We start from the raw sequence: 14,950 nt of genomic DNA on the forward strand, positions 1-14,950 counted from the left end.
AGATGGCCCTGATGGAAGTGTTCCATATGGATGGGGGGGTGATTGATTTATACCTCATGTTGGATGATAAAACCCTTCGTAGAAACTGGATTCAGACTTGTCTTCATAACCAGAAACTCATTCCAGATGACCTTGTGTTGTAGTACCTCCATCATGTTTGTATCCCTGCTCGCAATTTATCTGACCTGGTGTTTTGTTATGCAAAGAATGATCCAGAGATATTCATTTAGAAAGTGAGAAAAGTGTACATAAAACAATCTCTACAATCAAGTTTGCCCTCACTTCCACAGATACTCCTGGTAGTCATGCCACATTGCCTCAGCAATAGAATTGCACAACACCCTGGCTGATAATTCTTGAGGGTCATCGTCTCCCTCATCATCCCCTGATAGTGCGCTTTATTCTTGCTTGATGTCGCCAACTTCCCCAGTACCCCCATCACCTCCGCTATCCCCCTCTGGCATTTCTCCATCAGCATCTGGATCCTGTTCGTGCGACATAATTAAATTGTGGATAACGCATAGGGCAACAGGAATGAGTGCCTGGATCTTGATAGGATATTCTGGAAGGAGAAGAAGAATTTGGAAACGATGCTTGATGACACCAAAGATTCATTTGACAACATTCCGTGCAGACAAGTGATGCAAATTGAAAAGCTCTTCTTTGTTTGCAGGCCTGTAAAACAGGAAGTAAATGGATATCAATCATGCAGTAAATGCATACCTTAATGATGCTTGTCGCCACTCTGCCAGGTGATAGTGTGTGTGGTGGTAAGGTATGAGGACTCCTTCTGACAATGGGAAACCAGCATCGCCAAGGAGATACTTTCCTTGGGGAATATCAAGGCTTGATGCGCACACTTCCTGGAAAATTCATGCATCCATAGCTGAACCCTCCCAGCCAGTCAATACATAGGTGAAATTCATGCCAAAATCACAGGCGAACATGCAATTCTGGGACATGGTGCCCTTTCAGTTGCGGTATGTGGTGTGGTCATGAAGTGGCGGGGAAGCAGGAATATGACTGCCATCGATGGGACTGATTGCATCCTTGAAGTACAGCCAGAACCTATGACTCCACATGATTTTTGGGTGGACAGTAGTAGCTGAAGAAGTGAATGGGAGTGATACGTGCTTCGAATAGAAGGGTTCAGAAGCAAAGATTGTAACCATTTTGTGGAAGTATCTAAGTACAGATGCTGTTAGAAATGGGTGTGGAAAAGCGAATCAAAACGTACCTCAAGATTGTATCATTGGATCTCTGAAAACATTCTCCAACATGTCTGATTGGTAGGCCAGTGACACACGTATACAAAAAAATTGCGAGCTGTTCTTCAAGAGAGGTGTGCTTCGAGGCTTGGTAGCCATGGTTGCGGAGTTCAAGAGTAATTTCTTTGAATGTGTGTACACTCATACCTAACTCGCAATGTATATGGTCTGGGTGACCAAGGATCAGTTCAACCAACCAAGCCTCTCCAGAAAGCACAGATGTGTGGTATGGCTGTATATTCTTAGGGATCTCTCCAGAGAGGAGATTGACCATTAGTTTGGTAAGAATCTGGACAATGACAAGGACCTTCTCTTGTATGAGCTCTCACAATTGATGTGCTTCTTCATCGTCCATGACTGTGCGCTGAGCATTGATCAGTGATATGAGCACAATATGAGCATCACAGCTGGCAGTCAACTTTCAATTTCCAACCATTCTTACTAATCACCCAATATATCTCTGTAGAATTGTCAAAGAGTGTAGTGAGACTATGTGAGCATACCATACAGACTCTTAATCGGAGGGCATATCTTCAGTCACTAGCTCGAGGCAAGACTCACCAACGAGCATTGCTAGTGCTGTGATAATCAGTAGGAGGGGTTCCAGGGGTTCACTATCCATCATCATCGGAGCAGTTCAAAATACAAACTCTGCAGCATGGCAGAGTGGTGGCTTGCCAGGATCACAAACAAAGTAAAATACCAAAGCTGGCAAGCAACTGTGTAGCGAGACTATGCAAACATACCATATGGACTCTAAGTCAGATAAGTCAGATAAGTCAAATAAGTCAGGATAGTATTTTGTTAATTTCCTGATGCAACACCTGCAAACAATACATTCTTCCCCCTGTTATGCCCATGTCAGGGGTCTTTCCTTTTTCAACTCTTTGTGGTCATGTGCATCACATGCCTTGTTGCATCTCTCATAATTGTCGCCATCCTAGGGGTTTACATGCTGTGAGGCTCCTTTGGATCTCCTGCTGTCAAGGTATTTCTAATACCTGTCAAGACTGCACCTCCCACTTGATCTGGTTCCACCACCCTCTCTGATGGACAACATGTTTACTTCTTGCTCCATTATCTCTTTCTGACTTGTTTATATTGCTCAGATGTTGTACTATAGTTCCAGTGTCTGGCTCCTCACTGTGCATTGATTGCACAGCTGGTATAGCCTTTGTCTCCTTAACAATCCCCATCATATGACACTGTATGACTCCCTTTGATTTATCTATTTGACTGATGCTTTCATTGATTACTGCAGATACACATCACCATGCATCTTGTCACAACTGGTACAGTACTCATACTTAGGAGTATATAAATCCATGTACTCTACCAATGTATCCTCAGTTTTTCAATAGCTTGCAACTCAGCTTCATCCCTTTGCTTTCATCCTTGTTCTCTCCCCACATGACTACCCTAGAGGATCACCAGCTGGAGCAAACCTTTGTCAGACCTCAGCAATAACTGAGCCATAGGGGTTACAACACATTTGGCCTGTAGACTCCCCCTCATGTGCTTTGTGCCTATTCCATTTGAAGAAGTCACTGCACTTGGGCGTAACAAAATTGAAAAACTTAACACAGCTTTCAGGACTCGTCAACCTCTTCACAAAAGTCTACTCATCCCTGGTTACTGAACTTCAACAAACCACTCTACTCTCCAAACAAGGCTCATTGGTTTCCCTACATGTAAAAACTGACTCCCCTTTGTCCCACTTCTTTGAACAAGATCAAGAAGCACCCCTTTTACCCTTCACCAAATACACCGCTCTACAGGCAGCCACCAGGCTTTAATAGATCGCCTCCCTAGAGCCAGCACTCATGTCTCCCTATGCATAAAGCCACTTGTGCACCACCACATCACTATGCTGACAGGTTTCTTTCAAGAAATAAATCCTCCCTCAGCCTTCATTGTCACTATCTGCAACAGTGTCTAACCCACAGAATTCTAGACCACCAGTCCCTCCTCAACCTAATCCCCTTGGGCTTGGTAGAAATCTGCCTTTACTGCCCATCCCTTTAGGACAACTCAGTCCTTCAGTTACTGCAACAAATCCCCAGTTATCTTATCTATCCTGTTTTAGGGATTTGGAAATTGTGCTTAGTTCAGAAGAAGAAGACAATCAGAAGTCCAAGACTTCTTTCAGATCAGTCCTCAAAGAAGAACAAGAAGCACATGGTCAAGAAGAAATGTCCATGACAATTGGTCACAGAGATTTGGTTCCTGAAATGCCCCCAAGGACCATTTCAGAAAAGGAACTGAGACAGAGGCTGGAAGAACAAAGAGTCACTATGGCAGAGGAGCTCTGCTGGGCTATGCACACAACAACAAGCGACCTGTTCCCAGCAGGTATGCCTACTGACTCAGCTTTGCGAGAATGGTATTGTAGGAACTTCAGAAAGGCCATACCCCCAGAGCTACCTGCTGGTGGTAGCAGTAAGGGAAAAGCTGCAGCCGATGAAGACGATGGTTACACAAGCCACCCACCCAACAGAGGCCAGGAGTTTAATGTCAGGTGTCCCAGAGAATATGATGGAAGCCACAACAGGCTTCAGACCTGGATTACACAGGTCAAAGGATATTTGAACCTGAACAGACATGTCTACAACACAGAATCTCTCAAGATCTCATTCATGCTCATGTACATGACCAAGGGCACTGCCATGTCTTTCACTGAGAACTATCAAAACAAAAACAAGTTGCTCGACAGTTTGATCTACTATACTGACACCTTCCAGAGGTTTGTAGAAAGACTCAAAGCTACCTTCGAGTTCAGAGATCAGACCACCCTCGCAATTTTGCATCTCTTGGATATACAACAAGGCAAATGAGAACTCAAGGCATATATTGCTGAGTTCACTGGACTTGTAAACAAGGCTCAACTCAAGGAAGAATCATGTGAAGCAGGGATCTTCTTTGGGAAAGGCTTAAACAAAGAATATTGTGACTGGGTTCTCAATTCTGGACATGCCCCATCCACAGTCATTGAGTGGATTCAGTGCATGGGAGAAGCTTGAACTGCGATCATGACAAAGCATATCCTAGAAGGGAAGGAATCTCAGTATGAACACAAATTCATTCATTACCATGGAGGTTTCCAAGATCCTGATGTGATGGACATCAACAAAGGTAAATGGAACATTAGACATTCCAGCTCGGAAATTAAATGCTTCAATTGTGGAGCTGAGGGTCACATCAAATGTGACTGTAAAATCAAGGTCAAGACTCAACTGTCCAACATCTGCATCATACTAGCCAAAGATGGCACGAAGGCCACATATGTTGGAGATCATGAGGCTAATGTGGAGGAACAGAAGTTGTTGGGTTTTTAAAGGGGACTGATGAATCTCCTGCATCAGTCAGTCCCATTTCAGTGTTGTCCACTAAATGTACTTCTATAGATGATGAATTGAACATGCGAATTTGTTCTCCTCTTGGATTGGTTGTTCTACCAGACTACAAGGCAGGAACATGGGCCTGTATCGACTCAGGTGCAGAAGTTTCCCTCATCTCAGAGAAGATGGTTCAAAAACTTCGGATCCCAACTTATTGTGTGGAAAGGAAGTTCAAGATGACCTCATTCACCAGAAAAGATGAAGAATGGGTAACCCACAAGGTCACCCTGAAAATGGAAATCAAGGGGCACATCATTCAAGTCAAGTGTTACATTGGGCCCCTCATTGGAAAAGAACATGTCCTCCTCAGGATGCTGTTCCTTAAAGAGTTCAAGCCAAGAATGAACTGGGAAACTGGCAAGATTACTTGCTGGGATGATGGGTATGTCTATCCTGAAGGAAGTGACTATTTCATAAAACAGGTAGTGTCTTTGGACACAGATAGTATGAAGGAATCTTCTGGTCTATCCCTGGAAGTGGTAAAACTGGATTTGGGTGAAACCCCCAAAGTAAAAATTAATAAAACAACTCTGTCCACAGAACTAGAGGCTGCCTTGGCAACAAGCAAAGAGGAAGTAAAGCTTCTGGGAATGTACAAGGTGTTTGCCAAGGTGTTTGCAGAGGACAACATACTGCTCCCAGTACATCAGCCAGGATTAGATCACAAGATCAGACTTTGTGAAGACTTCAAGCCCAGAAAAGCAGCAGTATATCCTATGTCTCCTGACAAACTTAAAGTTTTAGATGAGTTCTTGGATGAGAACTTAAAATGCAAAAAGATTTGACCTTCAACTTCACCTCAAGTGGCACCAGTGTTTTTCATGGCAAAGAAGGATGGAAAGAAGCAGCTTATACAAGATTACTGCTATCTTAATTCCTTCACCATCCTGGATGCTCACCTGCTGCTGAATGCACAGGCTCTGTTCAATGAGCTTGTTGAATCAAAGTACTATGCCAAGTTTGACATTTGTTGGGGTTTTACCAACCTCTGTGTCAAAGATGGAGATGAGTGGAAAGGAGCATTTATCACACCAAGAGGGCTGTTCAAGCCCACAGTAATGTTCTTTGGTCAATGTAACTCACCTTCTTCTTTCCAAAGGTACATGGATAAAACTTTCAAGTCTCAATGAGGAAAGCAAGTTGGATATATGGATGACATCACAATCCATGCCAAGACAAAGAAGAACTTTGGGAACACATTCACGAGTTCCTGAAGATCTGTGAAAAGGAAGGTCTACACCTCAAGATTAGCAAATGCTGCTTCGAGGCCAAAGAAATAGAATTCCTTGGAATAATCATAGGAAAGGGGCATATGGAAACTTTGCTGATGAAGACTGACACCATTAGTACCTGGGAAGCCCCTGACAATCTTACAGGACTTCAATGGTTCCTTGGATTCTGTAACTTCCATCACAAATTCATCCCTTCCATCTCAAGCATCACCAGACCCCTTCACAACCTTACCAAGAAAGGGGTGTCTTACCCATGGACTCTGGAATGCAATGCCATGTTCAAAAAATTAAAGTCTTTGTTATTCTCCTCCCCAGTCCTCACTATTCCAGACTTCTCAAAGCCCTTTGTGTTGTTCACCAACACTTTGAAGCTCAGAACTGGAGCATTCCTTGCCCAAAAAGGAGCTGACGATGAGTGGCATCCCTGTTCCTACCTCTCACAGTCCTTGGTCAGAGCTGAACAGCACTACCAGGTCTATGATTTGGAAATGCTAGCCATCATCCATGCTCTCAAAGTCTTCTGCCCTTACTTGCTCTCCCCTGTCAAACCTACTGTGGTCTTTACAGATCACAAAAACTTGGAGTACTACCATGAGCCTCAACAGCTCACCCCTCGCCAGGCCCACTGGGCCACCACCATCCAATCCTATCCTATCCAGTTCTCCTGGCAGGCTGGTCACCTACAGGTGCTGGCTGACACCTTGTCCCACAAGGGGACCCTGGAGGAGCCTGCCCCTGTGGCCACAGTCCTTCTGCCAGACCTTTGGCTTTCACAGGGGGTGGATTCCTGTATTCACCTTGTTTCACCCTCTTTTTCAATTACAAAAATATAAAAACAACTAAAAATTAACTGTCTTATGCAAATAGGACAACTTCCTGCCCAGATACAGTGTTCAAAAGATAACTCAAAGCTGTATTCTCACCCACCTGAGGAACAGTCAAAGAAGAATTGGCTGCCTGACACTCACCCTTTGAGGAAACCAGCCAAAGGAGCACAGGGAGTTTATGCTATATCTGTGGACCTGTATGAGTGCATCAAGAATGATATGCCAAAGGACTTGACAGGCCTGGAACCCAAGAATAACATCACCATCACAGAAGATGGAACAAAATGGTTCAGAACTACACATCTCTACATCCCACCTGAAGATCATCGCCATTGCATGCATTCATATCATGATCATGAGTCAGCCAGACATCCAGGACAAAAAGCAATGTTCACAAAGATGCAAAAAGAAGTATGGTGGGAAGGTATGGGTAAAGACATATGAGCTTACATGGCAGGTTGTCCTATGTGTCAGACCACCAAAGTGGTACCTCACCCACCTACACTGCCTGTCATCCCTCACAATATGCCCAAGACTGCATTCCCATTCCAATAAATCTCAATGGATCTCATCACAGATCTCCTGGTCTTGGGAGAACAAAAATATGACTCTATTCTCACAGTTGTCGATCAGGGTCTTACTAAAGCCACCCTGTTTGCTCCATGTCATAAAACAATTGACTCCATTGGGATCGCCCAACTCTTCCATCAGTTCATCTATTCACATTACAGAGTTCCCAAATTGGTGATCTCAGATTGCAGACCCCAATTTGCTTCTTCCTTTACAAAGGAGCTTTACAAGGCTATAGGGGTAACCCTGAAACTCTCAACTGGATACCACCCACAGACTAACAGAGAAAGTGAGTGGGTTAATCAAGAAGTGGAAGGATACCTTTGGCTGTACTGCGCCAAAGTGCCAAACTCCTGGGCTGCCAAACTCCCATCAGCAGAGTTTTCCCACAATTCCCAGATCCATTCCATCCATCAAATGACTCCTTTCTCCCTCCTCTTGGGATACAATCCATCCCCTTACCCAGAAGTTCAGCTAACCGTGGTTCTCTTGGTTGATGAAAGATTAGAAAGGCTGGCCCCAAACCACAATGTTGCCATTCTTGCACACAAAAAGGCACAAGACCTGATGCATTCACACTCAAAAGGGTCTTATGTACTGCCCAAAGTCAGAGATCAAGTCCTCCTTGACACTGGACATCTCTGCATCAAAAACCAGTGCAACAAGATTGCACCCTGATGTCTCAGACCATTCAAGGTGACTCAGGAGGTCTCCCCAGTTGCTTTCTGATTGGACCTTCTGCCCACTTGGAAAGTTCATCCTGTGTTCCACACCTCTCATATCTTCCCATTCACCAAAAATGACACATATGGAGTGGTGCCTGCAGCACTGCTTCTGGAACTTGTGAATGATGAAATTGAATGGGAGGTCAAGTCAATTATTAATCATAAGGTTGATGGGTGCAGAGGTAAACACAAGTACCTGGTCAAGTGGAAGGGCTTCCCACATTCATCCAATATGTGGAAACCTGAAGAACATATAAAAGACCATGCATCAGAAGCACTCAACCAGTACAAGCTCACTCGCCATCTCAGAAACTAATGGACTCCCCTTGCTCTGTCAACACAGAAAATGACTATGCCAACCTCCCCCTTGCAGAATCCCTTTATGACCCCACAGCTGACAGGGATGATTTCCTCATCCCCCCCATCACTGTCTATGCCCCAGCCTCACCTCCAACAACCACCACTGGCCTTCCTGACTCATACCCCTCATCCCCTGTCTTGCAGCCTTGCACAACATCACCCCCTCTCACCTGCCCTCTCCGACCACATCCACATGCATCCTTCTTGGTTAAGAGGGTCCCTGCCCCCAAGGCCAGAGTCTCCCTCAGTGGGGACAGTAACCAGCAGGGAAAGGGAAAGGGTAAGGTGCAAGTTGACAATGACACTGATAGTCGAGCAACCAGGACCAGCCCCTCCAATGTTCCCAAATCTCCCCACCTACACACCACCTTCACCACCTACTCCAACAGTGCACAATGCACAGCCCTCGACCTCCTTGCCTCAGTGGCCCTTGCCAGGGATGATGAGCCACGATTACCAATCACAGCAGCTGACTACCTGGACATTGTTAGGGCACTTGATGTCTTCCATGATGGGGACCACATTGACAGGTGCTCACCAGAACAGATTAAGTATTTTGGGTTGCTGTCTGAAATCTACAGAGCAACAGACATAATCAATTCCACTGTCTCAAAGATATGCACCCAGAAACTTAGTGGCACCATGCCCCTATCAGAAGTAATAATGATCAATATGCTGGAAAGAAGTTCATCGGGGCTTTTAGAAGCCATCACCAGTGGCACCTACCATCACCTTTGGCATCAACAGATCAGCAAGTTCCTCACCCCTCCTGCTTCTTGACTTCTTGATTGCATTCACCCAAAACAAGAGGAATCATCGGTCTCCTGTGAATGCAGAGAAGACAAAGAAGTGGAACAAAAGAAGTCAAAAGAGTGGAAGGCACTGGAGTTGACTTATGTCAATGTGAGCAACTTATATAAAGAGGTTGGTGCTCATCTTGGAACTGGGACTCACAATTCTGCTTGGGAGGTGCTTTTGCAGGATGTGTCATGGGCTGGTCTCCATAAAAACTACCACAATGCCATCCACACTACTGACCCTATCCCTGCTTCCCCTTTTGTCCTGGTCCCTCTTGACCAGCTCTGGTTTTACCTCAGAGGGCAGTCCCCTGTCCCCACTGATCATGTCCTTTACCAACATGTGTGTTTCCAATGTTGTTACTTGGGACATTGGTCTTGCCACAATGGACATGGCTCCCACTTTACTCCAGCCCTTGAGGAACTGCCCTCTCCATTGCCACTGTCACCCGTTGCTTCCTGAATGTGCTCCTGCATCTATACTACTCATCAACCCCTTTCCTTGCACCCCACCAACACATCTGGCCCATCCTCAAGGGTCTGAGGACCTTGGAGGGAGGGTGATGTTAAGCCTGTGTCAGGGGTCTTTCCTTTTTTGACTCTTCACACTCACATGCATCACATGCCTTGTCACATCTCTCATAACCACCACCATCCTAGGGGTTTACATGCTGTGAGGCTCCTTTGGATCTCCCACTGTCAAGGTATTTCCAATACCTGTCAAGACTGTGCCTTTCACTTGATCCAGTGTTCCACCACCCTCTCTGATGGACAACATGTTTACTTCTTGCTCCGTTATCTCTTTCTGACTCATTTATATTGCTCAGATGTTGTACTATATTTCTGGTGTCTGGCTCCTTGCTGCACATTGATTGCACAGCCAGTATAGCCTTTGTCTCCTTAACAATCCCCATCATATGACACTGTATGACTCCCTTTGACTTATCTATTTGACTGATGCTTTTGTTGATTACTGTGGATATGCATCATGACTGGTATGGTACTCATACTTAGGAGTATATAAACTCATGTACTCTACTGATGTATCCTCAGTTTTTCGATTACTTGCAACTCAGCTTCATCCCTTTGCTTTCATCCTTGTTCTCTCCCTGCATGACTACCCTAGAGGATCACCAGCTGGAGTGAACCTTTGTCAGACCTCAGCAATAACTGAGCCATATGGGTTACAACATGTTCAGCCCATAGACTCCCCCTCACATGCTTCATGCCTATTCCATTTGAAGAAGTCACTGCACTCAGGCATAACACCCCTGGTACAGTAGGAAGTGAGTCTACAGCTCCTTTTTCCCAGGCCTCCAGCTTCGCTGGACACATTGCTGACTCCTTATGATATGGGCTTCACAGCTCAGCTCAATGACTTGGGTCTTGGTTTCGGGCCGGAAAACCTACTGGTTTTTGCCCAGTCCCTTTCAAGCAGCATCCCTAGTGACATAGTACTTCACCGAATATTTTTAGACTCTCTCCTGCGAGCACCGTACATCCCTCACCCTAGCTAACTAGTCGAATGCGTAGAAGACTCTTTCGTATAATTTGACTAATATTTGGATGCCCACCCTGGCCATACCTGAGATATGTCTTCCACTCCCGGCAAGGTAGAGCTGGGACCGGGGACCCTTACTACATTAGCAAGGAGATGGGTAAACTCAGCATTACAACTGAGAAGTTGTGGTACAGCGCAAATTGACTAGGAGTAAAGCCAAGTACAGTCTCCCTGAAGAGGGGGTATTCACATGGATGATGATAGTCGACCATATGTCGATTTTCAGCTTGAAGTTCATTCATTTGTATATCGAACACATGGATATAGACTCGCACTTGAAGTGATATTTGTGATCACAAGTGAGCTGATGGGGGATTGTGATCGATTCATTGATGGTGCACACTGAGCCACATCGACCAGATCGACCCATTTGTTTCCTTTCTTTGGTTTACGGCCCATGTCGTTTACCTGTCTATCAACACTACTCAACAGTACTGACCTCTTTGTGACCAGGAAAAACCTGGCGGCTTGCAAGTTCGACCGTCCCGCTCAGATCCTGCCAAATTGCGGCCATCGTGCGACATGATAGCGAGGTTGTCATCAGAGCATTTGATTCACATACACAACGTACACCTTTTCAACATGCGCACAGGACAATTCTACGTCACTAAATCGAGAGCGGACATGTACATTTTTGGGGCCACTCCCCAAACTCAGTGGCACTCGGTTCCTCTGTGTATTATCCGAGTCAGCTGGGAGCATGATAATCTCTTCTGGAAACGGTTTGCCAAGGGTTAGGTTTGTGGCCGACATCCCAGGCATGTCCCAAATGGATCTCCCGGACATGGCGGACGTAGTTGTGTCTCGAACCCCTCATTCCGCAGTTTTGCCATTGACAAGTAACATCAGCGTCGCGCCCCAAGTCTTTGATACCGTGATTTTTGAAGTGTTCCGACACCATACCACAGCTGATGGGTTCATAGCACTCTGCGCCATCCGAGAAGGTGCAAAGGCAGAGGGTAAACGGACAAGCAGCATACTGGTTCTGCTTCTTTCAAAGACGTAAATGAACTGTCAATATACACGGCTCAGAAGACACGTACAGGCGCTTTGCGTGTCTCAGCCGGTGGTGGGATGGCACCTGTTAAAGTATAAGACCTGTATTGCCATGTCAGCTGGAGAAAGTACTTGATCCATCAGAAACGGCACCTGCTGTTCGGTCCGTGGTAGCCGTTGGGCACATCATTCCGGTGGACATGTCTGTATATCTGCAGGAGCGCGAGTTGCTGCACTTCGAAACGCAGGATTTAGGCAAGCTGTTTATCTTATAGCATACACTGCGCCCCTTCAAAGTTGCAGATGGGCCTGGGGAGGCAAACGAACAACGGAAAAAAGCCAAGTACGTTGAGTTAAGTAGTAATTCTTAGTGTACGAAGGCAAGCTGTCTCTGGATAGAGCACCGTGGGCGCCACAGTGCGTGGTGACATCCACGGTAACCCAATTGAGCCCAATCAATAGCTTTCACCTTGATGAAGTGTTGCACAGAGGCCACTAACTGTCAATGATCGAGAAACAACAAAGTTTAGTGATTCTTTTTCTGTGCTCGTTTCATGACTCAATACGATAGGCTCCGCTTGATTTCAGGACAAAAACACGTTTTCCCTAGGGGTCGTTGGCCCCAAAGGTGGTTTTGAAACATGTTGACTGATGCCAGGTTGTAGAGGTACCTACAATGCTATCTCTCGACTGGAGAATCCGAACGGCAAAAAATCCGATGGAAACAACCTCCTCACTGCCGTTCGGGGTTCGGTTGGACACAGAAGACAAGGATGGTGACTTACCAGTAGTATATATAGTGACCGTCATGCATTCGTGTACAAAGAGAGCGAAAGCAAAGAACGGAGGTTGACTCTACCGGTAAGTCTTCTTATCAGCTTTCTGCCTTAACCCATCAACTCATCTTATTCGGCATCTGCGTCTTTTCCATCGGTCACTGATTCACTTTACGTCTCGATTCCAAATCACTCCGCTCGGCCAATTCGACTTATGCCCGCTCCCTGACTTACGCGCTAGAGCGAAGATATCCTCGACGCAAGCATTTCCCGGTCAATGTCGTTACGTTGGTTGTGTAAACGTGTTCGAAAGCAATGTTCAACACTGCGTTTGCAAACAAGCAAAATCTTACGTGGACATATGTGCAGAAAGTAACGCTTTTGAGTCACTGCAAAGGGGTCGGGTAGGAAAGTTTCTGTTTCTGTTCTTGACTTCCGGTCCAACCGATTTCTCATCCACCAGGCTATCTTGGCTGCTTACCATACCAATGGAACAACTACAGCTTGAATTCGGAAACCAAAATTCTCAATAGTGAGTATCGATTGCAATCTTCAGAGTTTTCAGACTGGGATAAATACTAGAAAGCTAATGATCCTACGATATTCGACAGTCAGCTAACTGCAGTAAATGAGGGGGGGGGGAGTTCAAACTGTTCTATGAGATCATACCTACAAAGTTTGTAGCGCGAGAATTGTACTCAAATCAGTTGAAAGTACCCTTGATGGCCGAAAGGAGGATATCGTTGTAGTCCCCTCCAGATTCCCACATGGAGAACCCACGAAGACCAAGCTCCTCAATGAACCGTCCTTTGGCGGTATAGGACTCCGCGTTATCGTAGGAAATCATGATCTGGCTGTTCTCATTATACAAGTAGGGCTAGTAGCAAAGGAATGTGGTAAGCAAAAACGTCGTCAGAGAAATGACGGAAGATATATCACGCACAGTCCTGCTGCAATTGTCATAGCTGTAGTGGATACCCTGTGCGGGCTTTCCATCGGTACTCAACCAGCCACCGGCGACAAGGCCACGGAAGTTCCAAGTTCCACCAGAAGGTTGTGTAACCCCGCAGGCATCAACACTGGTAGTATTGTCCCATCCGTCACCAAGAGGGGTCTTGCTTTTACTGAAGGGTGGATAAGGGGCCAAGTCCTTCGTGTTGTTTGCGAACGCATCGGATGGGGTAACGTAGTAAGAGTGGCCGTAAGATGGGACACCGAGCACGGTCTTCTCAAGAGGGAACCCAGCTGCACGCCAAGCCTTCACTGCGGTGGCTGCAGAGCCGAACTGGTAAGCAGTATCTGCACAGGAGTCCTGCAGCGGAGCGTTAGGGCCAAGACGAGGGGACCAGGGACCGTTCACGTCGTAGTTCATAATACTAATGAAGTCGAGAACTTTAGCGAACTCCGATACGTCTGTCAAGGGTTGTCCATTGGCATCCCGGAAGGGGAGCAGTGGTGTAGTTGCAGAGATGGTGATTTTTTTTTCAGATACGGCCGCCCGGAATTCCTGAAGGAACGCAAGGAAATTCGCCGTATCATTAGCGTTAACAGCGTTGCAACCAACGCCCTGGACGCCAGGGTATTCCCAACTGAGATGGGGTGAAAAGGTTAATCGCGCACGAGCAACTGGCAGCTTACTCAAAGTCGACACCGTCCAAATTGTATTCATTGAGGAAATCGAGGACAGTGTTCGCGAATGCAGTGCGATTTTCTGCGGATTGGAAATGGGAGGAAAAATATTTACTTCCGCTCCAACCTCCAACACTAATGTGTGCAGAGACACCCTTCCACCAAAATTAATGGTGAGCGAACGACCTGAATTGTACCGTGCTTACATGTGCATGCGCCTGTTTCACGAACTCAGGCAGTACTGATCCATCTGACCCGTTCAGGGACAACGTCTGGACGTCTGGAGTGGTGGTTCTTGTTAAATAGCGGTTAGTTCCTCATCTGAATGGTAATCAACGGATAGCCTACGCGAATGCATAAATCATGGTGTTATACTTGTCCCAACTGACAGAGGTCAGTGGGACATCATCAGAGTGCCAACCAGTGTAAAATCCAATCGCGATTTTGTCTGACTCCGCCGCACGAGGTTGGAAGGGGAGTGCAAACGCAGCTAGGGGTAACGAAAGTAGAAGGAGCGTAGAGGTTAGGAGCATAGTCAAAAGAACGGATGGTAGAATAAAGAACGAATGTGGTGTGCAAAATTTTGCCTGGGGAAAGTGGGCACGTAGCGACCTTTATACTAATGCCGCTCGAAAAAAAGGTAAGTGCAGGACCGTGATTCGGTATATCGATATGCAAGTGACCCCGAAAGATGTAAGGATTGTGAAGTGATCCGCGACAACCCGCGCTAGCGCTCCACACAGGATAAATGTTTTGCATCATCGCTAGTACATGCAGAAAAAGCATGATAAAAAGAAACCTAGGGTACAAG

General features: G+C 46.0%; 1 protein-coding gene across 1 annotated transcript; it reads right to left on the reverse strand.

Annotated features, from left to right (window-relative positions):
• Positions 1–13,152: 13,152 nt before the first annotated feature.
• On the reverse strand, positions 13,153–14,833 carry F5J12DRAFT_567951 (glycoside hydrolase family 18 protein). The gene is made up of 5 exons (XM_051740096.1): positions 14,488–14,833; positions 14,346–14,433; positions 14,149–14,294; positions 13,454–14,099; positions 13,153–13,387 (listed from the first exon to the last, which is right to left on the reverse strand). Exons 1-5 carry the CDS (start codon positions 14,670–14,672, stop codon positions 13,214–13,216), a joined length of 1,239 nt encoding a protein of 412 aa, XP_051601451.1. The 5' UTR covers positions 14,673–14,833; the 3' UTR covers positions 13,153–13,213.
• Between the last annotated feature and the right edge of the window lie 117 nt (positions 14,834–14,950).

The sequence above is a fragment of the Pisolithus orientalis genome (assembly GCF_024613125.1).
Source record: "Pisolithus orientalis strain OTSU chromosome Unknown F5J12scaffold_9, whole genome shotgun sequence".
Lineage (NCBI taxonomy): Eukaryota > Fungi > Basidiomycota > Agaricomycetes > Boletales > Pisolithaceae > Pisolithus > Pisolithus orientalis.